Raw genomic sequence first — 23,879 nt, forward strand, 5'->3', positions numbered from 1 at the left:
CCGCACGCTCGCGGGGGATGCTGGGGTTGCCCGGACTGGCGTCGAGCGCTCAGCGCAGCTTTTAAAGGCGGAGGGCGGGGCCGGCGGAACCGGAGGTCCGAGCGCGTGCGGTGCTGCCCTCGCTGGGGTCCACGGCAGGTTTGTGGCTGAGCCGCGCGACGGGAGCCTGGAGCTGCCGCCCCCGGTGCTATGCGTCGCCCAGAGTCTCCCCCGGCCCGGGCCGCTACCAGCCCCACGTGCGGAGACCCCGGGGTCGGGGGCTGGGGTCGGTCTTCCGCCGGTGGCGGCTGCGTGCGGTCTGGCGGGTCCCCGCGGCTCTGAGCTTTCGGTCTCTGCCTCACGCGGCTTCCTGCGGCGGCTCTGCCCCGGGCCAATGCCAGGGCCCCCTTGCGGGGCCTGGGCCGCTGTTCGTACAGCGCTGCCGGGTTTTCCAAGAGGTGCGGCGGGCCTGGGCTGCGCTAGAGACGTAACCGGGTCTGAAGCGGCGTGCGGCCAAACGGCACTACCGGGGCCGATAGTCCTGGCTGTGCAAACAGCGAGCGGGAGCGTCACTTCAGCTCCGCGCAGCGCCGGGCTGGTGCGCGGTTAACGACGGCGCGCCCCCAGGGGAAGCGCTGGGGCCGTCTCGGCGCTACTGGGCTCCGCGGAGAAGCATCTTCGAGAACCGTGTGTTCGCCTAGCCCCTGGGGCTGTGGTGGGGAAGCCGTGGGGGAGCCCTGCGTGGCGTTAGTAGACTGGTCACTTGCCCCTCGAGAGAGCTTTAACTATGTTGTTTAACGTTGGTGAGGATGGGTTTAGGTCTAAACCACATGGTGGCTGACACCCCAAGGGCTGCTGCTAACTTCTGCACCCGTGCTCCTGCCATATTACCTCTAGTGGAGCTATACTGATCATAGCAGGGGTAGGAAGCTTCAAGTTCACCTGCTTTAACATGCTTGCCCTTGTAGTGCAGATAAACTAAACTAAGTACTAAGGTTAATATGCTTGTATCAGTGCTTATAATGCAAACAGGGTCACAGATGTTGCCCACTTTGACTCTTCATTTATTTCCCTGATTTTAGTATTTCATATGGCAGCCTGGCTGTTATCTTTCTGTGATTAATAATGCTGCTGGATCTCAATCTCATGTCCTGTATGCTCTGGGAGTAAACGTATTAGCCTGAGCCATTTTAGAAAGCTATTAATGCTAACACTCTAACAAGGGTGTATGCTGACTCAGTTTTACAGAGTAAAATTAGGCCTCTGTCTAACCACTGGCTGGTTAGTAATAGTGTTTCAATATGGTCGGGCTAGTCTACTCTTGGGAGGCAAACTGTTAGTTGAATCCCTTTTATGCCAACAGCTTCATTAGTAGTGTGGATGGGACCTAAGTGCATTGGTTGTAACCAATCGCATTCGCTATAGTATACAATATAGCCTGAGACGTGAGCCTGCTAGGCAGGGATGAGTGGACAACAAAGAATCTCTACAATCTTGGATAATAAAAAGGAGTACTTGTGGCACCTTAGAGACTAACAAATTTATCTGAGCATAAGCTTTCGTGAGCTACAGCTCACTTCATCGGATGCATTCAGTGGATCCACAAAGGTGCCACAAGTACTCCTTTTCTTTTTGCAAATACAGACTAACATGGCTGCTACTCTGAAACCTGTCATCTTGGATAATGTAAATCTGGGTTTGTCTAAACCAGAAAGCTTTACAACTTGAATTATATCAGTATATCTTAAAGCAGCAGCCCCTGGGCCCCTTTTAACGTGGACACAGGTATTCTGGTATAAAAGTGAATATACTGGTTTGGGAACTGAAATAATCTGTGTGGTACAAGGCACTCTTATCCTGGTAAAATGTAAATGTAGACCAGCCCTTACTAACTCCAATCAGCTACCATATAGCTTTATGCTGTAATGGCTGACCATGGGATTTTCTCCTCTGATCTGCCTGAACCATTTATTGACATGACAAGATCGTGTTTGCTATCAGAACTGTTTTAGTATAAAACCATTGGCAGCTTGCCCAGATAAAAGGCCCCATCCTGGTTTCTAATCAGAATCTGTCCAAAAGTGCACATCAAGTCTGCATATTAAATTCTGTATGAGGCCTTAATGTGAACTTGTTGCTCATGCACCATTTTCAAGTGTAGACTGAAAAAGTAGTCAAGGAACATCAACTAATTTTTGATCGTGGTAAAAGCACCTATCCTAACACAACAAGGTTGTCTACAGACTCAAGATTTTAAAAGTGCAGTTGAATGAAAGAATATGGAGTAGACTAAATGGAAGGATTAATAAAGACTTGTTAATTTAAGTCAGCATAGCTACATTGGTCATGGCATAGTTATGCCAACCTAACCCTCAGTGTAGACACTGCCATATTGATGGAAGAATGCTTCAGTCGATGTATCAACCATCATTCAGGGAGGTGATGTTTCTACAGGGATGGAAAAAATCCCTTCCTTTGGTGTAGATGCATCTGTGCTGAAGGTATATGCTGGCATAACTATGCCTTTTTAGTTTTTAGAGATCCCTAATGAAATTGCAAATTTTGAGATCAGCATGTTTTAACTAACATAGTGGAGTATTATGTTAGTTACTCCTGTGAAAGGAGTAGCATGCAGCCAGTGCATTCTGTGGCCAGGGAAATCATAGCCAAGGAGCTAGAGACAGCGGAGGAAGAGAACTGGGCTGCAGTACACAGAGGAATTTGTTTTTTTTTTTAAAACACAGAAATTAAATAACTTTCTTAAGGAGTAAGATTGCCCAGTGCTACCTCAGCCACTCTTCACATTCTGAAAAGGCATAACTTAACTCTTTTTTCTTCTTCTTGTGCTATCTCCACAATGTAACCTTAACTCTGACCTCTTTACGTGTTGTCTTAACACACCAATAACACACCCATGCACCCATTAGTATGCTACCTTTACAGATTCTCAGAGACTTTAAGGCCAGAAAGGACCATCATGATCATCTGGGCTTACCTCATGTGCGTTGCAGAACATCACCCACCCACTCCTACAGAAAGGCCATAACTTCTGAGTTACTGAAGTCATTAAATCTTGGTTACAGAGAAACCATCATTTACTCTAGTTCAAATCAGCAAGTGACCTGTTCCCAAATTGCAGAAGAAGGCACCTCTCCCCACCCCCAGGCCTCTGGCAATCTGACCTGTGGAAAAATTCCTTCTGGATGCCAAATATAGTGACTAGTTAGACCCTAAGCATGTGGCTGAGACCAACCAGTCAGACACCTGGGAAAGAGTTCTTTGTAGTAACCGCCCTATCTAGTATCCCATCTCCACCTGGTGGAGATATTTGCTAATAACCGTTACAGAGAGCTCATACGCTATTGTAGGTAATCTCATCATATCCCCTCCAATAAAGCTCAGTCTTAAAATGAGTTAGGTTTTTTGCCCCGCTACTCCCCTTGGAATTTCACTCCTCTGATGGTTAGAAACCTTCATCTAATTTCAAGCCTAAACTTGTTGATGGCCAGTTTCTATCCATTTGTTCTTGTGCCAACATTGGCCCTTAACTTAAATAACTCCTCTCCCTCCCTAGTACTTATCTCTCTGATTTATTTATAGAGAGCAATCAGATCTTCCCTCCTCCTTTGTTTTGTTAAGCTAAACAAGCTGAGCTCCTTAAGTCTCCTCTCATAAGGTAGGTTCTCCATTCATCTGATCAGCCTAGTAGTCCTTCTCTTCACCTGTTCAACTGTTCCAGTTTGAATTCACATTTCTTAAACATGGGAGAACAGAATTGCACACAGTATTCCATATAGTCTCACCAGTGCCTTGTATAACGGTAATAACACTTCTATCTCTATTGGCTATATCTTGCCTGGGGCATCCTAGGATTGCATTAGCCTTTCTCACAGCATATTTGGTGGCTCATCATACTGTAATGACCAATATACCAAGGTTTTCTTCTCTTCTGTTGCTTTCAACCATTACATTCCCAGCTTACAGCAGAAATGTTTTTTTAGTCACAAAGTGCATGACTTTGCACGATTAAATTTCATCCCATTTCTATAAGTCCAGTTGCAAGGTCATCCAAAACTAGGCTATTCTGGTTCTCTGTATTGGCAGCGAATCTCCACTTTCTATCATCGGTAAATTTTATTAGCACACTCCCACTTTTTGTGCCAAGGTTATTAATGAAAATGTTCTATAAGATTGGTCCCAAGACTGATCCTTGAGGAACTCCACTAGTAATCTCCCTCCAGCCTGACAATTCACCTATCAGCATGACCCATTGTAGTCTCCCCTTTAATCAGTTCTTTATCCACCTTTCAATTCTCATATTAATCCCAGTCTTCTCCAATTTAACTAATTTTCCATGTGGAACTGTATCAAATGCTTTACAGATGTCCAGGAAGACTGGCCCTATTGCATTTTCTTTGTATAGAAAATCTGTTATCCTCTCAAGAAAAGAGATCACGTTGGTCTGGCATATCTACCTTTTGTAAAACTGTACTGTATTTTATCCCAATTACTGTTTACTTCAGTCCTTAATTAATCTCTTTTAAAAATTGTTCTAAGACCTCACATACAATTGAGGTCAAACTAAAGGGCCTGTAGTTTCCCAGATCACTTGCCCCCTTCTTAAATATAGGTACTGTATTTTGCAAGTCTCCAGTCATAAGGTTTGATTTCCAAGTTTATGGATTCATTAAAAATTCTTGCTATGGACTTGCAATTTCATGTGCCAGTTCATTTGGATGGAGATTATCTGGGCCCCCTGATTTGGTCCCATTAAACTGTGAGTTTGGCTTCCACCTTGGATGTGGTAATTTTTACTTCTGTATCCTTGTTCCCGTTCAGCATCCTGCCACTGCCCCAGATCTCATTACCCTTCTTGAAAATGGACAAAGTATTTGTTTAGGTGTAGTGTTTAGTTGCATTCTCACTGCATTACTAGCTTCAGTGCCAGCAGCACTTGAGCTTTCAACCCATAACCCTGACAAGAAGCTAGCCCAGCTGGAGCTTAAAGCACCACTTAACTTGAGCTAGAAGTTTGTATGGATGCAATTTGGGTTATACAGGCAACACTTGAGTTATACCTTGAGCAAACAGTGCAATAGACAAGCCCTCATAGGGGAGAACAAACCCCTTTCTATAGGGAGCACCAGAAGAAGCTGGGTTTCTACTGTACGGTGCTCTGATGCTTCTGCTTCCCTCTTCAGAGTAGTCAATGACCAGCTTCTTTCAAACTGGAAGATGAGGCAGGATTAGGAATTGTAAATAACTTCATCGTACTCCTTAAAAGGTAGTCTAACCCAGGGTTTCTCAGATGCAGTCATGTGACCACCAAGGGTTTTTCTTGAGGCCACAACCTCCTGGGTGAGACTGGATTTTATTAAAATTCGTGTCAACATGATGGCATCAGACTTCCCCTGTGATGAAGTTTTCTAATCACTAGATGGCTAAATGCCTAAATCACCGTTGTATGCAGTATAGATGTAGCTGTATCTGTCCCAGGATATTAAGAGAGACAAGGTGGGTGAGGTATTATATTTTATTGGACTAACTTCTTTGAGTGAGAGACACAAGCTTTTGAGCCCCACACAGCTATTCTTCAGACCTGAAGGTATTACCTTATCCACTTTGTTTCTCTAAATCACTGTTGGGAAGAAGTGAAATTGCTTTGGTTTTTTTACAGTGGATAATGCTGCATGTTGATTTGATACTTTAAGTCTCATACACATTTTATTTATCTTGCATTTTTGACTAACTCCTAACTAAGGTTCTGAGTTCATGTTCTAAGTTGATTAGATGTCTTAAATAAATTTGATATTCTTCATACATTTTATATGATCTGGCTGTTGCCCAAAATTAGGGATTTCATTTGATGAGTTTCTAGTTTCTTGCAAAGTTTATGGTGAAGCAACAATACTAAGTAATATCAAACTCCGGTTTGTGAATACAGGTGGCCAAAATGGCTGAAAATGGAGAGGGTGAAAATATGTCTAACCTGGAAAACAAAATCTGTCAGCAAATTGAGGTATGTTTATTTTAACACTGGATGCTAAATCAGTTTCTCTCATTAGCTAAACTGTTAATCTTTTTAGGTATTCTAAACAAAAATGCTAAACCTAGTATTTAAACTTCAGTCTTCCAAAACTGGTTCTAGAAATGCTTGTCCGTGGTTCTATGACAGTGTTCATTCTGTGAATTTACTAACAACTTAAATACTAGTCACCTTACAAACTGGCAAGTTTATGGACTGTTCAACCAAAATATTAACTTCTCTTATTGCAACTTTGGGAGTCATTCCCTATGGATGCAAATAGAGAAAGGTATTTAATATGTTATAGTCTGAGCAAGGTTGTAAAGATGTCAGCTTTCTACTTATTACATTTAAGTTCTTCAGTGTCTTGATTTTTATCTGCTGTGATATCATACCAGTGGCTCTCAACCTTTCCAGACTACTGTACTCCTTTCAGGAGTCTGATTTGTCTTGCGTATCCCCACTTCACCTCATTTGAAAACTACTTGCTTACAAAACCAGACACAAAAATACAAAAGTGTCACAGCAAACTACTCCTGAAAAATTGCTTGCTTATTTTTACTATAGAATTATAAAATAAATTAATTGGAATATAAATATTGTACTTACATTTCAGTGTATAGTAGATAGAGCAGTATAAACAAGTCGTATGAAATTTTAGTTTGTACTGACTAATGCTTTTTCTGTAGCCTGATGTAAAACTAGGCAAATATCTAGATGAATTAATGTACCTCTTGGAAGACCTCTGTGTACCCCCAGGGTACATGTACCCTTGGTTGAGAACTACTGTCCTATACTACCCTGTAATTCTGTTTTTTTTAATTGGAAAAAATACATTTGAATTACTGACTAAAGAAGACTTGGACATAAGGCATCAACTATCTTTATCTCCTCATCACAAGATGTAAAGGTCTAAAAACTAAGTTTGAAAGTAGTAGACATAATAGGTTAGTAGAAGTGTCCTTGTAGTGCTTTCTTAATCCACTCGTGTATTAGTAATGCTGGAAGTGTTGTGAAATTCAGAGTTAATGCTGGGGGGGGGAGGAGAACTGCCATAACTAAAATGAGAAATCAACAGTGGTAATGTAACAATGGTAGGTTAAATTCACATAGAAGTATAAATTGATTGATTAATATGTGCACAATATAACTGATGCTGGTATAGAATGATCAGTGAAATATTTCCATGTTGACTCTTGCAGCATAAAATGTTTTGACATTTGGATTATCACTTGTAGCAAGAGTCTGCCCTTACAAACAACTCTGCTGGCTAATTCAAAGTAGGCCAGGCAAATCCTTGAAGGAGCAGAACATTCTGTGGATTGTTGAACTGGGTCCAATTGAAATGAGAATGGTAGTAAAACTGGCAAAATAAAACCTCCAAAATAAAAGCTAATTAGAAGCTTCCTGAATGGGATATGAATGGCCCATATAGATGGTATCCTACTAGGACAAATGCTACCTTTCATATTTTTTTTTAAACTAAAATGTAAAGCCATCAGGATACCAACTTTGACTAGTAATCAGACTAATTTGATCAGGTTGATGTCTAAATGCTATCAGAACAAAAGTCTCCATGTATTTGCTCAGCCAAGGCCATAGACTTTGTTTGTGTCTGAAACTCTTTACTACTGTCCCACTAGACAAGATCACTCTTTAGATGGTCAGCTACCTGCACTTAGATTTGGAGGAATTCCAGTTAAATGGAGAATTTAGAAATTCTGAAGTTTAGATATCTGCATAATTGAGTTAAAGATAACTCCTATGATACTGGTGTAAAGGGGCATGCCAAACTTCCATTGGCTAGTTCATTACTGCATCAAGTCTCCATCAAATTATCTTATGCTTCAACAGTCTAGGACAAATCTGTCTTTATTTTTGCAGTACTATTTTGGTGATCACAATCTACCAAGAGACAAGTTCCTAAAGGAGCAGGTCAAACTGGATGATGGCTGGGTGCCTTTAGAAATAATGATCAAATTCAACAGGTAAAATGAAGTGCACGTAACCTTTGGTGGCTGGGTGCCTTCCAAATTACCATACTGTCTGAATTAGGGGCCATATGTCCTCAGTCTGTATGTACAGCTCAAATCCTGATTGAGTAATGTTGGGGATGGAGTATGTGGACATGTTTTGATATACTGTGTTCTTTCTCCATAGGTTAAGCAGTCTCTCAAAAGACTTCAATGTTATAGTAGAAGCACTGAGAAAATCTAAAGCTGGACTTATGGAAATAAGTGAAGACAAAACTAAAATCAGAAGATCTCCAAGCAAACCCCTCCCTGAAGTGAATGACCAGTATAAAAATGCAATTAAAAACAGATCTGTATATATTGTAAGCTTTCATACTCTACTGCATTACTTTCAGTTTATTACTTAAAAGGCTTTAACCCAAATGAAATTCTGATTCTATTGCTTAGGTTTATTTTAATATAAAATGAGGTGTAGCATAAGTTTTAAGCAACTGATTTGTATTTTTCAGTCACCATACTGGTTTGTAATGATACTTTCTTTAATTGGAATGTCATAGTCTGTTTGATGTAATTATTGGAAGTTCAATTTTACTTTGCAGAAAGGCTTTCCAACAGATGCAACACTTGATGATATCAAAGAATGGCTAGAAGGTAAAGGCTCAGTAGAAAACATTCAAATGAGGAGAACATTGAGTAAAACGTTCAAGGTAATTGTATCACAATAACTGATGCTTTGCAAGGTATGAAAAACAGGCTACTAGAGAACATTCCATTAATCTATTTAATTCTTAATATTCCCCAATTATTCAATAGGGATCAATTTTTGCAGTATTTGATAGTGTTGAATCTGCTAAGAAGTTCACAGAAATACCAAACCAAAAGTACAAAGACACAGAGCTGATTGTGCTTTTCAAGTAAGTCAACTTCATTTATGTTTGAACAGATACCTGCATTGCCATATAGGTCCAATACTGCTTGATTTGTGCAGGCTTTGCTGTTCCTCTGGAACAGTCTCAAATTATAAAGATGTTCTAGAGCTAGAAGTTTATTTGGCTACTACCATCTTCTCTCAATAAAATAAAGGCTTTTTTTATAGGCTGCATTAACTTAATTTATACCTTTATTGAAGGGAGGAGTACTTTACAAAGAAGAATGAAGAGAGGAAACAAAACAAAGTAGAGGCTAAAGCAAAGGCAAAACAGTAAGCTAGGCTCTTGTTTAATAAATGAAGCACCTTACCTTTTTTAGATAGTTTATATTCTAACCAACTCTGATCTGAACTCTTACAGGGAGAAAGAAGAAAGACAGAAGCAAGCAGAAGATGCTGAAATGGTATGTACCTCTTGAATGGTCTGGAAGGGTAGAATAAACAAGGTTACAATGAATCTACTTTGGTAATTGTCAAGTCTGTTTTGATACTGTATGCTTTCATATATCTGATAAGTAGTAAACCTACTTCTACCCTGTGTTTTTAGAGTAACCCTGTGATCTAACATAGGTATAGGAGGGGGTGTGTGTGGGAGAATGGCACGGATGAGCACTTCTAGTGGTACTGACAATATTTGTGCATAGGTTCACAAACTGGGGTTTCAGCCTCCAGGGCTAGTGGCGCATGGGTATCAAGGGTTGTAAATATCCTATGGAGAGTCTGGAAAGGCTGAAAAAAAAGCAATGCTATGCAAGACTTCTAGAAACTTTTTTGTGCTTGGAGGTGCTTTGGTGTAAAAGTACGAGATATTTGGCCTGCTGGCAATACAGCTGGATCCGTATCACTTGATCTCTTCTCTGATCTCTTGCGTCAATCTTTTGAATACTGTCTCCTTAATACAGCTCCCTGAAACTCTGCACTTCAGTGCAAATCTCAAATTCTAGCTGCCTTATTTTTTAACAAAGTTCTCTTGTATTTAGAAATCACTGGATGAAAAGACAGGATGCTTGCTGAAATTCTCTGGCGACCTAGAAGATCAGACTTGCAGAGAAGATCTTCATGCAGTTTTCTCTGACCATGGAGAAATTAAATGGATAGACTTTGTCAGAGGGGCAAAGGAGGTCAGGAGGCTGTCAGATGAGATGTTACTTTTGTCTGTGTGAAATTTGTCTGGTATCTGAATGCTGCTTAAGTGCCTGATGGTTAACTTAGCAATGGTATACTACACCTTCCATTGGGGACTGCAGAATTAGTTTATTTCTTCAGCTTTCTAGACTAACTACTATTAGAAAGTGGTCTGAATAAAAGGTAAAAGCATTAATGTGACTCTCCTCCTGCGGAGTTACGCTTAGTCTATGGCTAAAGTAAGGACATGCTAACCTAGAGCCACAGAGGAGTGCACACTGATATGGAAGTTTGCATAAAACAAAGGCTAGACTAAAGATCTCAATTAAACAAACCAGTTATTAAATGCAACATCACTGATTGCTGGGAGAGTAGAGAGAGATTATGCAGAGCAAACCTTGGCCTTTTTCTTATTCAACCATCTATGTGCTTAGCTAAGCATATCACTGTCCATATGAAGTGCACATGCAGTTATCTAAGGGTTTTTAAAATCTGGGGGCTGGTATTTTTAGGCTCAAATGTTAAATTGACATGAATTGTAGGTCAGTTAATACTCATGAGTCTGAAAATGATGAAGCACTAAACCTGTTAATATATAGGTTATCTTCAAAACCATATGGGCTAGAAATGTATTCTAAATGAGTTTGCAAACTGCAGCATCTGAGTCTGGCAGGAGACCTGGGGCTACCTGACACTCCAGCTACAGTCCTATTAATGCTTTTGCACTGGCAAGAGTCCATAATGCAAAGGGTGCTTGTTTCTGTGTTTAGGGGATTATCCTATTTAAGGATAATGCAAAAGAAGCACTGGATAAAGCCAAAGAAGCAAATAATGGGAACTTACAGTTGCGCAACAAAGATGTCATATGGGAGGTGCTGGAAGGAGATGCAGAGAAAGAAGCATTGAAAAAAATCATGGAGGGTCAGCAAGAATCATTAAACAAATGGAAAGCAAAAGGTGACTTTTTCCCTGACTAATTTGAATACCACTTGGATAACTTTCATGGAAGTTCTATTATATTAATGTGAACTTGTCAGATGGTACATGCACAGAGTTGTATGATTTTAGATCAGTAAATGACTAATGCTTGGTTCTTAAAAGGTCCTGAACTATCTTGTACAACTTGACAGGTCGCAAATTTAAAGGTAAAGGAAGAGGTGGCAAAGTACCCCAGGGCTCACAGAACAAAGGGAAAGTACAGTTCCAGGGCAAGAAAACAAAATTTGAGAGTGAGGATGAAGAAGGTGAAGAGAACACTAAAACAGGTAAGCTGTTCTGTGTATGAGAGGGTGTAGTTCGCATGCTGCTGCGAAGCAACCCTTTGCAATCTCTGTGTGTATAGAGAGAAGACTGAACAAATAGTAGTTTCTTGTATTTTCTAGAAACTGCTCAAGAAATTTGAGATTTGCAAAATATGGTTTATCATATACTATTAAAGTTTTTGTTCCCTCCCAGCACAGTTTTCCTGATCATTCAAATTTAGTCATGTTCACAGGGACACCTAACTGATGCCTCTGTGGCGGTCTGTCAAATGAAGGACTGAACTGGTACAAAAACGGACATATTCCTCTGCAGAGTTGAACATTTACAGGGCAATTCAAAGCAGCTTTCAGTGAAGAGATACTGTCCTTAGTCCTCCATTTGCTGAGCTCTACACAGCTGTTACAGTAAATTAATCATTCACCATTTTCCAAGTAAATGAATACCCTTACCTCAGTATGGTAGAAGAAACCTTTGTCTGTTAGCCATAGCCTAGAGCAGTGGTTCTTAACTCTTCCATATTGTGGGCTGTCTTCCCTTCCTGTTGAGATTTGGTGCCTGACTCCAAAAGGAAAAATATGGTATCTTCCATCGTTGTTTGAAGTGTTGTGGTAGCTGTGCTGGTCCTAGGATACTAGAGAGATGAGGTGGATGAGGTAATATCTTTTATTGGACCAACTTCTGTTAATCCAATAAAAGATATTACCTCACCTACCTTGTCTTTCTAAATGACCAATACTGTTCCTGTTTTTTTCAGACTGGAAAAGTTCTGGGTGCTCCTGTTTAGTTAATTCCCCCTGCTATGTGGTCCAAAGCCACTGGAAACAAGCAATGAATGGGTGATGCATCATTGTTACATAGTAGCTGTGGATCACCTGGAATTGTTCCCCAGGCAATATGTGAAGTACTAATTTCAAGGCAACCTGTTCATATGTAGCAGCCTGAAAGATTGAATGTCTTGAACTGGATAGGAACAGTCTTGAAAGTAATATCAAACTTCACTAGTCCCATAAGTGTCTGTCTATATTAACTCTTACAGGGTCAGCAAGTCCCAAGAAAAGACCACTAGAAGAGACTGAAAAAGAAGAACCTGCATCAAAACAGCTGAAAACAGAAAATGGAGCTGGAGATCAGTAATACTGTTTTAAAAAGCACTGAGTTTTTATTAATCCATTTTAAATAGGTTTTAAGACAGTCCTCAGTTTGGAAGTTTTTCAAAGGAAAACCTTATTAAATCCACGTCAATATCCACCTGTAATGAGAGGAAAGCTTTTTTGTGAATTTTTTTTCCCCCAGATGCATGCTTACTTTAACATGCCAACTTGGGTATTTTTTTATATTTATAGTTTTGCTTATACTGTCTGATCCTCTCAGTACTTCTCGCATTTGAGTCAAATGTATAAAGGGAGGGTATATCCCTGAATCTGACTGTAATTTTGAAGTTGTATGAAAAACACCAATAAAATTCCATATTTAAAAATCATGGACCATTGAATGCTAGCTTCAGACTTATTAATGTTAGTGGACAGAACTCTTGTCAAAGCACAGATATGTGCACACTACTTCGTCTGTAGATAGTCAAACTATTTTCTGATTAGCATAAGGATAGCTTCAGTGGGATAAAACTCTTTTAGTCCCTCACTGTGGAGAAGATATCTAGCCAAATGCAACTCCAAGTGGTACGTACACAATCAAAACTTCCACTGATCCTACAATTTTTGGTCTCTGACTCTGCCTTCATGTTACATCTAGTCTCATCCAAGCCTTGCATCTTATTTCCAGGTTACTGCTGAACTATACTGTCTTTCTGATCAGACTCTTATCCAGGTCCTCCACTCTGTGTGACTTCTGTGACCTCCCCTTTAACCTTCTTGGCATCCACCTTGTTCCCCTTGGATCCACTCTAAATGCAGCCTGTTCTAACCAGGTGATCATCTCCTCTCCTTCCAAAAAAACAACAAACCCGAAACACATACTGCTTCCACTTTGTGAACTACAAAGTTTTGGTCCTTATTTATAACTCATATCTTACATCACTTGCTGCTGCTTCTGTTGTCTCCTACTCTGCCATCCCTTAACTACCTGTTCCCACCAGCTCTTGATTGCTTTTGTCCACGCAGCCCTTATACACGGTACACCCTCACACTCATGCAAAGCCATGACCCTTCCTTTAACAATAAAATCCTGGCCCCTTCTGAAGTCAAATGGAATTCTGCTATTGCATTCAGTGGGGGCAGGATTTCACCCCAGTCAATTGTAGGTAGGAGTAAGAGTTTAGAGCAGGGTGGGGAAACTTTTTAGCCAGAGGGCCACATGGGGGTTGCGCAACTGTATGGAGGGCTGGGTAGGGAAGGCTGTGCCTCCCCAAACAGCCTGGCTCCTGCCCCTGCTCAGAATCCCTGACCCATCCAAGCCCCCCAACTTGACCCCTGACAGCCATGACCCCATCCACACCCCCACCCCTAACGGTCCCTCCCGGACTCCACCCCCATCCAACTCCCCCTGCTCCCTGACTGCCCCCGCCCCCTTACCACGCTGGAGCCAGCTGCGCTGGCCGGGAGCTCAGGGGCTGGGTAGAATGGTCCTGCAGGCCGTAGTTTGCCCACCTCTGGTTTAGACAGTAAACTTATTTGATACATGGAAACGTAGCCTCTTGCACCCACTTGCTAAGTCTTAATTAGATTAATTCAGGGCCTCAGTGTGGTAAACCTTAGGCAAGATCTGAGCCTAAATGTTATGTAATACACACACAATCCTTCAATAGAATTCTTTATGCTAGAGGTACTAACTACAGTGGTCTCCACCCATCTAGAAGAGGGTTAGAGACAACTTTTCTGGAATGTTTCTACTCCACCAACTTCAAATTATACCCTAACTTGCTCTGTAACAAAGCACATGACATCAATCCTGAAACCAAATGAGTTTGGTAACAATACTAAACTGAGTCACAAGTGCAGCTCTAACCCCTTTGTAGAGCGTCCAGCACATGATTAGGCACTACTCCAATGCAAGTTAAACTAAATTCAGATTTCAGTCTTAAACTAATAACCAATTACCTCTAAATTTCAGATACAATTTCATAATTTAATAGGGGATTAGGAAAATACTTACAGAAGACTTCTTATGAAACTTGTATGATGCTGGTAAATCATATCTAAGTTCTGTGAAGAGCATAGAGAACACCTGTCATACTAAAATCACTTAGTTGCTCAGTGGTATTCAACAAACTGTACTGTACTACCTTGACCACTTTTTTTGTTGCCAGCAACTTGACTAAAATTATTTGGCTTTTCATTTATTCAGTCTCTGTCTGCCTGTTCTTGAGCTCTGGCCTGATTAGTGAATGCACATTAATACCAGAACAGGCATTTTCATATTAGCAAGTTTGTTTCTAGAAGGAAGTTGCTACTAGATAACCATCACAAAACGAGTATGACAATGAAGGAACTCTGCATTCTACTGCTGTATAAATATTGCATTATGTCTTTTTCCCCCCTACATTCTTCACTCCTACACCATTAAAGTAGGTCACAAGTCTTGAAACATCCACCAAAATTTAGAGATCAGAAAAATTGACAGCTCAAATTGAGGACTAAGGGAATGCAGGAGCAGTGAAAGATAAAACTTGTTGACAATGCTTTGAGGTGGGGTCTGCTGCCTTCTCTGATGACAAAACTGCTCCTATTTCAGTACTAAATCTTGTCCAGTTAAGACCAAATTGGTGCAACTTTTGAGAAGTTTTTCCTGACTATATCCAGAATATTTGCTTTACTTTCTGATCAACCAGGACATCTTTCATCATTAGAGGTGTTTGTCCTGGGGGCAGAAGAATCTACAAAACTTCCTATTTCATTAGTTTAGACCTCTTTATCACTTGCTCCTTGTAGTTTGTTTTACCCTCCACTTCCCAATCTACCAGTTTTTCATCCCAATAGATCATATTTTTAAATGAGCTCCTTATATGCTACATCTGAATAGTAGCTGGTCCTGGAGGCTATTACCAACTAACAGAGCATTTTATAAAAATATGTATGTACAAGATAATCTTACCTGCTATAACTTCCATCTTCACTTTCCATTCATCTGCTTTCTTTTGAATATGCTGAACATAAGAAAATAGTCCATGAACTTAGTTCCAATTAGTTTATGGCATTTTGAGGAAACCCCATTAAAATAAGATGTTTTATATTTTAAGTGTACTTGAGTTTTGAGTTGAAGTATTAATCTGTCTGACATCTACATTCTCCTGCTTCAATACCTTAAGTCATTCTCACACCAAGTAATTACTAAGGCTCCAAAGACAGAACTCCAACCAGAGTCTGTCTTTTTTTTTTAATATGTATGTATACCCACTCAAATATTAAGCACTATAAATTATCTTAGTTTTCAAACACCCAAGGCACAGGCGTTCATCTTGGCTACTGAATCCACATTTGATTTTACAGAAACAGCGGAAGATTAGAGTGCCACTTACAGCTGCATAGTGCTTAATTGGCTGAAGTCAAGGACTTACTTTTCGTGTTGAAGTTTTGTGTAGGGAATATACAGCTGTTTGTGCCATTTGCAAAGCTACCTTCAGAAAAGTCATATCCGTTCCTGTAAAAAGAGGATCCAAGCTGCAGTTAAAGCCTTATTTGTCTGCATTTATTTAAAGTCTTAAATTCTTCAATTTCATGCTTAAGTGTCCTTACTTTTCTATAAAGGGAAAGGATAGCATAATTTTAAACCTAATAATTGCAGTTATGCTTGCTAGCCTGTACATTTTGAAAAGCAGCGTTGAGTAAATAAAGGCACAGACGAGAGGGTGTGTATTTCCATATTTTTCCTAATTGTGGTGTCTAGCATAGATGTAGATAAGTTTAATTGTATACAGCAATATACAAAAGAACTACTAGTTCAACTAGTTATTAAAGGCCAATTATCAAGACTTCAACACCATTTCCTGAAATGATTCAACTTAACCAAGGACTTTACATATGGCTCACATGTGGATGTGGCTACATCACAAAATGGGCAAAGGAGTAACTGTCTCTAAGGTCCCATATAGAATAGCAAAGGTTTTGCCACTTTTAAAATTTGTTAGCAGATGAAGATTTCCTTTATAATATTTCATTCTTAAAAGTAAGTAGGAGTATTATAATTGCTTTTTAGAATCACCAACCTTTATTATGCTTAGTACCAAAAGGAGGATTCATGATTACTGTGTCAAAAGTTTTTGACGTTCTGGCAGCTAAAGAACATACATCGCACTGAATCATGTCAATATTTGTGAGCTCAAACTCTTCTGCATTTCTACTAAATATTTCCAGGGCATCTGCATCTACGTCAAACCCCACACACAACCTGGAAAATGAAAATCAATCAACAAACTGCAGTATTTTTACTTTAAAAAGATGTGGTACATTTTCTTTTCAGAAGGCTCATTTCTAAACACAGTCATATTTGTTCCCACTCAAGTTCTGAGAGAGGTGCCTAAAGCAGAACATTCTGTTATCTTCTTCATGAGTTAGAACAGTGATATATTTTAGAAGTAAATTACTAAAAGGAATGTAAGTAGTAAAGCTTTTTACTTAACTTTTTGAACAGGATATGAATAATAGTTTGGAGAAAAATATTTTCTAAATTATGAAGATGTTTCTAATAAATAATTCTCTATTTTAAATATAGAGGAATTGCCCCTATTGTCATTATTTGCATGCACATATAGGAGCTAGATCTACTAAAATGTGTGGTCATGCACCCATTTTTAGTTACCTAAATTAAGTACAGTCTAGCACTGGTCACATTCTTAATCTTCTCTCATTTAATTCTATACTGGGAAAGAAACTAAGAGAACTTGGGTGTTAAACACCTACCCTGCTCCTAACATTACACTTCCGATGCTGAGTACACCACAACCACATCCTAGATCTGCAACCACCTTGTTTTCAAGATCATCAAAAGTGTTGTGAATTGTATAAAGCATACATGCTGAAAAATAAGAGATTATAGGATAAGAACAAATAGGCAGTTGACAAGTCAATGTATTATTTTCTTTTGTCTTTCAGAAAGCTTTGAAGCAGATTCAAAATTAAGCAAGGACACATAGGCTATGGTAGATTATACAGGAACCAAGCTATACACAAATCTAGTGATCCCAGTAAAATACACATCTTTGTTTATGTATGGAAACAAAAAATGAAGAGTAAGAAAGAATCTAGATCATTGGTCTTACATGTTGGTCTCATATATACAGCAGTGTATTCTTTGTAATTATGAAAGGTGTACAAGAAAATTTTGTTTGTGATGGTCCTATAGTGGAAATGAAAAGGAGTACTTGTGGCACCTTAGAGACTAACCAATTTATTTGAGCATAAACTTTCGTGAGCTACAGCTCACTTCATCAGTGGAAATGGTATTTTATAATTACTCAGATTGAAAGATCGATATTAAAACTAAGAGCCGTGTTTCTGTGTTCTTAATACCTGACGCAAACTAACAGTTCTTATCCGTACAAATCAGAAAGTTTTCTGCAACCCACATCCTTAACTTTAAAATCCATTTATTAGATTTAATTGTTTGAGATATTAGAGACATTTACTGAAACAAATGCATTAGTGTTTCTCTTTAAGCTATCTCTGGCAATAATGCAAAAGCCTCTAATGAATTTATTACTCTCTCAGGACACACAAAATAAACATCTAGAAACAAAAAAACATTTAGCAGATTTTTTAAAAATTGTTTTTTACAGTTTAAGTATTGATACAGTTTTGGCACCAGAAAACTGAGAATCTACAACAATTTTATGTTTAATTTCTACCTGCAATGTGTGGTCTTGTTGGATACTGTTCAAGTAGTAATTTTGGATTCTCAAAATCATCAACTTGCTGAAGACGGCTTTCTAGTTCCTTAAGTTTTAACTTCTTCATGTTTGTTTATTCAACTAAAAAAAAAATTAATTTATAACCAGGCATAGTTTGCACTATTACAATTGTTCTTATAGTTATACATAAAATACAAAAACTTTTAAAAACTAATTAAAAATAAACATACATTAGAAAAAAACACAACCTGTTTCTCAGACTTACTTTTTTATGTATATAGCATACAAGTGTGACTTAAGAGATCATATAGTTGGCAAAAACCAAACCCAGCCCCCCTACAGTCCTGTTTGGCTAATGAGCACACTCCAGTATTAACTTCAATGGCAGCTGCAGATGTTCAGTGCCTTGATGCATAGGCCCCATAGCTAATGTGATGTCTGCAAATCTAGCTGGAAAAAGTCATGTAAATATGATGCATCTGCAAGCTGACTCCCTTTTCCATCACTTAGCAATTTATCCCAGAACAAAAATTGAGTGCTGTGAACATTAATTAGTTAATGCTAGTAGGGGACTTGGATTAAATAAAGTTATATATAAATATTAACTGTAATAACATTGAGGTTAATTAAAAAAAATTGTTCTGAAGCAGGTTTTCTGCATCCTCACCTGTCTGAAGAGCCAGAAAAATGAATCCTCTCCCTCTGGGGCTCTAGTGGCTCAACTACTCTCTAGGGCTACCAAAATTGAACTCACTCCACAGACACCCCCCTGCCCATCAGCAGCGCTCCCTACCCACTGAAGTGGATTACCATCGCCCACCCACTTGGGTCACTGCCACAACCCCATCACCACGCACAAACGAAGTACTTTCCGTAGCGAGGGGAGCCTCACAGCGGGACAGCGTGGTGCTGCGAGCTGTGCTGCTGATTTCCTTCGCCGCAAAGCATGCAAGGCAGGGCGCTCCTGTCCTGGGGCTGCCTCCTGCGTCTTTGCACAGCACCCAGCACAATGCCCATTCCCGGCCGCTCCCCGCCGGAGCCCAGGCTCGGAGACTGCCAAGCAACTGCTGCAGACCCCACCACCTACTTCCGCGCACCTCCTCTTCGCTCTACACAGTGCAGCAGTTTAACCCGTCCCCCATGCATCCACAGAAGAAACTGAGACCAGCGCTGTGAGTTCCACCCAGGTACTAGCAGCGTTGTACCCTGCCCAGAGCACCTTTCCCTTCCTGCTTTCTTGTGTGCATTGGTGGTGGTGTCCTCTTTGTGTCCCAGGCTATTAGAGAGACAAGATGGGTGAGGTAATATCTTTTATTGGACCAACATCTGTTGGCCCCGGAGACAAACTTTAAAGCCCTTGAATGGTTCCTTGAAATATGTGTTAAGTCAGGGGTTCTCAAACTGGGGGGTCAAGACCCCCTGAGGGGGGTTGCAAGGTTATTACATAGGGGGTCAAGCTGTTAGCCTGCACCCCAAACCCTGCTTTGTCACCAACATTTATAATAGTGTTAAATATATAAAAAAAGTTTTTAATTTATAAGGCGGGGGGGGGGTCGCACTCAATGGCTTGCTATGTGAAAGGGGTCACCAGTACAAAAGTTTGAGAACCACTCTGTTAAGTACTTACTCGAACCCAGTAGTTCTCAAACTTTCCTATTGGAGACCACTTGCACACAGCAAGCCTGAGTGCAACCCCCCCTTATAAATTAAAAACACGCTTTTTATATTTAAGACTAAATAAATGCTGGAGGCAAAGTTGGGTTTGGGGTGGAGGCTGACAGCTCACAACCCCCACATAATAACCTCCTGACGTCTGAGGGATCAACCCCCAGTCTGAGAACCCCTGTGCTAACCACTCTGTTCCACCTGTATTTAGCTGACACTCTGAGTACATTTCCCAGACCTGAAGAGGAGCTCTGTGTGAGCACCATAGCTTGTCTCTCTCACCAACACAAGTTGGCCCAATAAAAGATATTTCCTCACCCACCTTATCTTTCCCTGCTTTGCTCCTTCTAGACACAGCAGAAAGAAATGGAAGAGATCACCCTGTAGGCCTTTTAGCTGGCAGATGGAGAGGAACACTCTCCTCCTTTGCTGGTTTGTTCTCTCTCAGCTGAATTGAAATTGGGCTTTGTGAAGGATACATGATAACCACTCTTTGAGGATACACATAGGAAAAGGCAGTGAATGCACCTGTAACTGAGTACATATTCTTGCAAATGCACATTTGTTAGAGTTAAATACATCAAGATACTACTTTTTTCATTATTTTTCTAGCAAAGTACAAATGTTCAATGTTTTGCAAAACACTTGCCAGGTACAGCTTTCTCTTTGCCCAACAGTTTACTGACCAATAAATGTCTGCAACATAATTCTAGTTCCAGTATTTCAAAGCAGTGACTCAAGAGCTATGAGGTAGATTTGAATTCCTCCCAGGTCACCATTTCCCTAGCAACCATCTCTTTATTTCATATCATAGCCGTTGCTTAGCACCAGATTTTAGTGACCAAAACACTGGCAGCTCCTTTGTCTATTAGAAAGACTGTCATCTTTTAATAGATTGGATTTAAATGTTTTTACACTCATTTGCAGTTCCTTCCTAGAATTCTGTGGAAAAAATATCATGCTGATTGCACATTATTACTTGGGTTTTATGTTCCTAATGTACCAAAATACAAGATGCATTAGTTTACTTTACTTGTGGAGTATGCCAGCAGGAGAGTTAGAGAAACAAGTAATATCTTTTAGTATCTTTTTCAGCTCTGTGACATTCTCAGTTCCTTGCCCAGACCTGAAGAAGAGCCCTATGTAGCTTGAAAGCTTGTCTCTTTTACTGACAGAAGTTGGTCCAATAAAAGATATTACCTCACCCACCTCACTAATATCCTGGGACCAACGCAGCTACAACACTCCAAGCAGAGAAGCGGACAGCCCTAGGAATAATGTTGCAAAACCAGCAGAGGGAGTATCCACCTTGTTAGGTTTTGTTTATTCGTTTTGTTTATTTGACAGGCCAAATAAAATGTAGGACTATTTTCGTTAAGGCAACATTTTTTTTTAAAAAACTTGTCATCACTCAATAGTAAATTTAATTACAGAGCGAATATTGCTTCAAAAGTATTGCAGCCAACAGCTGTAAATTTAAAAATATTATAATCCTGAGGACTTTCCCCCTTAATCTGTAAAAATGTAGAGTCCTGTTCCTGCAGTTTACAGTGCAGAGCTCCACACGGATACAGCAGTAGTCTGCTCTGTATTGTAAATTGAAGGATTGGAACCTATGGCTGCTCAAATTTGATTTGTGGTTTCATTTACTTAATAGTAAGAGTGTTTCTTCATTATGTATTTATTTTATTTTTAAGAGCCTAAAAATGCTAGCAATTTCACAAAACAAGTAGTCGCCTAAATCCAGCCTTTATCATTTTAATGGGATTACTCATGTGAGTAAACACATGCACAAGTGTTTGCAGGTTTGTGGCTTTACTGTTCACTTTTTATTCTCGGTTAACATTTCATTCAATGTGGACAATGAAAATAGGCTAGCCAGTTTCACTTTGGTTTCTAGTCATTTTTGTCTTTCAGCTTTGAAGGCAGGGGCCAGATCCTGCAAGTTTATACACAGATTCATCTCTAGGGATGAACTTGCATATTAAGGGCCCCATTCAGCAATCACAACAGTGCAATGTTTAAATCCAAACAAAATGGCTTTTACTTGAAAATTAAAAATAATTAAAACATTTCTATTAGTATAGGTTTGTATAATCTTTCTAGAACTATTGTTTTTCTCCATAAATACCATGGCAGAATGCAACTGATACAACTATCCCAAACGACCAGTATATATTTAAGTTCGGATGGGCTAGGATCACATAGAGGAGGTAATATTATCATCATTTTGGTCAAAACTTGTATCCATTATTTTTTCTTAAACGATTACAGTGAAACCTGCACAAGGCACCTCCCTAAGCAATCTTCTGTCTTAAGCGCCTATCTCACAATATCACTGAAACCAGGGTTCACCTTATTTTGCGCTGAGAGTCTTAGATGAGAGACGCTGTAAATACCAGGCCAAACATGAGGATGGGGCTAAAGGACACGACAGTGTCCCTCTCTAAGAGTTCCTGGGAAGTTTCCTCCGAAGGTGGCATCTGCTTAGGACGTGCTCATCAGCGCAGGGGCTGTGTGAGAGGCAGCAGGGTGCCTGAGCAAGGCGGGCGGCGGCGCCCAAGACAGGGCCCTGGAGGAAGCGGAGGGGAAGGAGGGACAATGTCAGGAGGAGGCAGACGCAGGGCGGGGGGAACGGGCGTCTTGCGGCGGGCACTGTGCCGGCTCCCAGGCTATCGCGAGAGAGGCGCCGCTAGGAGGGGAGAGAGGGCGGGGGTCGGAAGCCCCAGAGCCGGGAGCCCGGCGCAGCCGTAGCGGCTCCAGCGTCCCGGGTTCCCAGTCCTCATCATGGCGGGGGCCGGTGCGAGCGGCCGGGAGAAGCGGGCCACGGCGGCGCGGCTGAAGGCGGCCCTGAGCGACGGCGGGGAGAGCGGGGCGGCGGCGGAGCTGCAGGCGTTGCTGGAGCGGGCGCTGGCCCCGGCCCCGGGCGGCGGGGAAGCGGCGGCCGAGGCGCTGGAGTGGTGCCGCTGCCTGCTGTCGGGCGGGGAGCCCTGGGAGGGCTTCGTGCAGGCGGTGCGGGCCTACGACCCGGCCACGCTGTGCGGCCTGGTCTGGACGGCCAACTTCGTGGCCTATCGCTGCCGGACGTGCGGCATCTCGCCCTGCATGAGCCTGTGCGCCGAGTGCTTCCACCAGGGCGAGCACGCCGGGCACGACTACAACATGTTCCGGAGCCAGGCAGGGGGCGCCTGCGACTGCGGCGACGGCAACGTCATGCGGGAGGCCGGGTGAGCCCCGGGGGGCGACCTGGCTGGGAGGGGAGTGGGCCGGGGGCGACGGGGCCTGTGGCTGGAGGCTGCGGGCTGGCACCTGCAGTCTCTGCCCTAGTGGGTGGGCCTAGGACTGCAGGTGCGTCGTTAGCCGGCCCCCAAGGGAAGAGGTGGCACAGCGGCTGGGAGTCGCTTTTTTGAGGGGAGGGTCAGGCGGGCGCGGTGATCTGCTGCTAGTATTTAAACGGAGGGCTCAGGCAGAAGTGTCATCCCTTAGCTTGTGATGGGCTCTGTGATTAAGGTGCGTGTGCTGCAAAGGGGAGGCCAGAGAACTGTGGGAATGTATTCATCTGTTTCCCCCTTTAAACCAAAATCCTTTCTCTCGCCCCGGAGGTAGGGAGTGCGAGGAAAGTAACCACGAAAATGGCTTTGTGGGTTCCACACTGATTGTGTATCTGTGAATCTGTGTCAAAGTAAAAAGGTGCATTTTTTAACAACATTGTCAGCCCTGCAAAATTGATCAGAGAGTCAAGCTGGGTTGTTTTCTTCTCATGCCCCATACCATCATCAGCAATATGGATTTTGCAGGCTAAATTCTTCCTCCAGTGGCAACGAGTGCACAATTATACAGGGACAGTTGTACAAACCCATTGCTTTCTGGTCTTTCTCAGATGTAACCGTTACTGTACATGGAAGTTAGTAATGAGTCTGATAATGCACAAAAAGAAAGAAAATTCAGCTCCATGTTAGCTGCGTTCCTTGAACAGAACCAAACAAGACAAAAAATGTCAAAATATTTTGTCAGTATGTATGATGAAATACACAGAGATCAGCTAAGAGTGCCATTTTGACATACTTTATTCTGAGATTATTTTACCCTTCAATTTGAATGCTGTTCATAACTTTTAAATCC

At 41.3% G+C, this 23,879-nt stretch overlaps 3 protein-coding genes across 11 annotated transcripts in view; 2 read left to right on the forward strand and 1 right to left on the reverse strand.

Moving 5' to 3' along the window:
• SSB (small RNA binding exonuclease protection factor La) lies at positions 1–12,775 on the forward strand. Its single transcript, XM_073305787.1, has 12 exons — positions 1–138; positions 5,924–5,998; positions 7,889–7,992; positions 8,165–8,339; positions 8,577–8,684; positions 8,791–8,891; positions 9,107–9,178; positions 9,267–9,309; positions 9,886–10,026; positions 10,801–10,987; positions 11,161–11,295; positions 12,330–12,775. Exons 2-12 carry the CDS (start codon positions 5,933–5,935, stop codon positions 12,425–12,427), a joined length of 1,230 nt encoding a protein of 409 aa, XP_073161888.1. The 5' UTR covers positions 1–138; positions 5,924–5,932; the 3' UTR covers positions 12,428–12,775.
• Positions 8,577–22,580, reverse strand: METTL5 (methyltransferase 5, N6-adenosine). 4 transcript variants are annotated; one of them, XM_073305789.1, is made up of 8 exons: positions 22,113–22,580; positions 18,090–18,212; positions 17,146–17,260; positions 16,452–16,633; positions 15,804–15,886; positions 15,341–15,392; positions 14,402–14,451; positions 8,577–11,924 (listed from the first exon to the last, which is right to left on the reverse strand). In XM_073305789.1, the coding sequence occupies exons 2-8, from the start codon at positions 18,196–18,198 to the stop codon at positions 11,772–11,774; spliced, it is 744 nt and encodes a 247-aa protein (XP_073161890.1). In that variant the 5' UTR covers positions 18,199–18,212; positions 22,113–22,580; the 3' UTR covers positions 8,577–11,771. The 4 variants fall into 4 exon arrangements, with proteins under 4 accessions (XP_073161890.1, XP_073161891.1, XP_073161889.1 ...); XM_073305790.1 differs by lacking the exon at positions 22,113–22,580 and adding an exon at positions 18,950–19,218; XM_073305788.1 differs by lacking the exon at positions 22,113–22,580 and adding an exon at positions 18,760–19,217.
• UBR3 (ubiquitin protein ligase E3 component n-recognin 3) overlaps positions 22,407–23,879 on the forward strand; it is a 207,487-nt gene continuing 206,014 nt past the window's right edge. For 3 of the 6 annotated variants that reach the window (XM_073305780.1, XM_073305781.1, XM_073305785.1), the window contains exon 1: positions 22,408–22,984. In XM_073305780.1, the coding sequence (XP_073161881.1) occupies positions 22,545–22,984 (440 nt within the window). In that variant the 5' untranslated portion in view covers positions 22,408–22,544. Of the gene's footprint in view, positions 22,985–23,879 lie in introns of all 6 variants that reach the window. The other 3 variants (XM_073305782.1, XM_073305784.1, XM_073305786.1) reach the window with 2 other exon arrangements.

The sequence above is a fragment of the Lepidochelys kempii genome, chromosome 11 (assembly GCF_965140265.1).
Source record: "Lepidochelys kempii isolate rLepKem1 chromosome 11, rLepKem1.hap2, whole genome shotgun sequence".
Taxonomy (NCBI): domain Eukaryota; kingdom Metazoa; phylum Chordata; order Testudines; family Cheloniidae; genus Lepidochelys; species Lepidochelys kempii.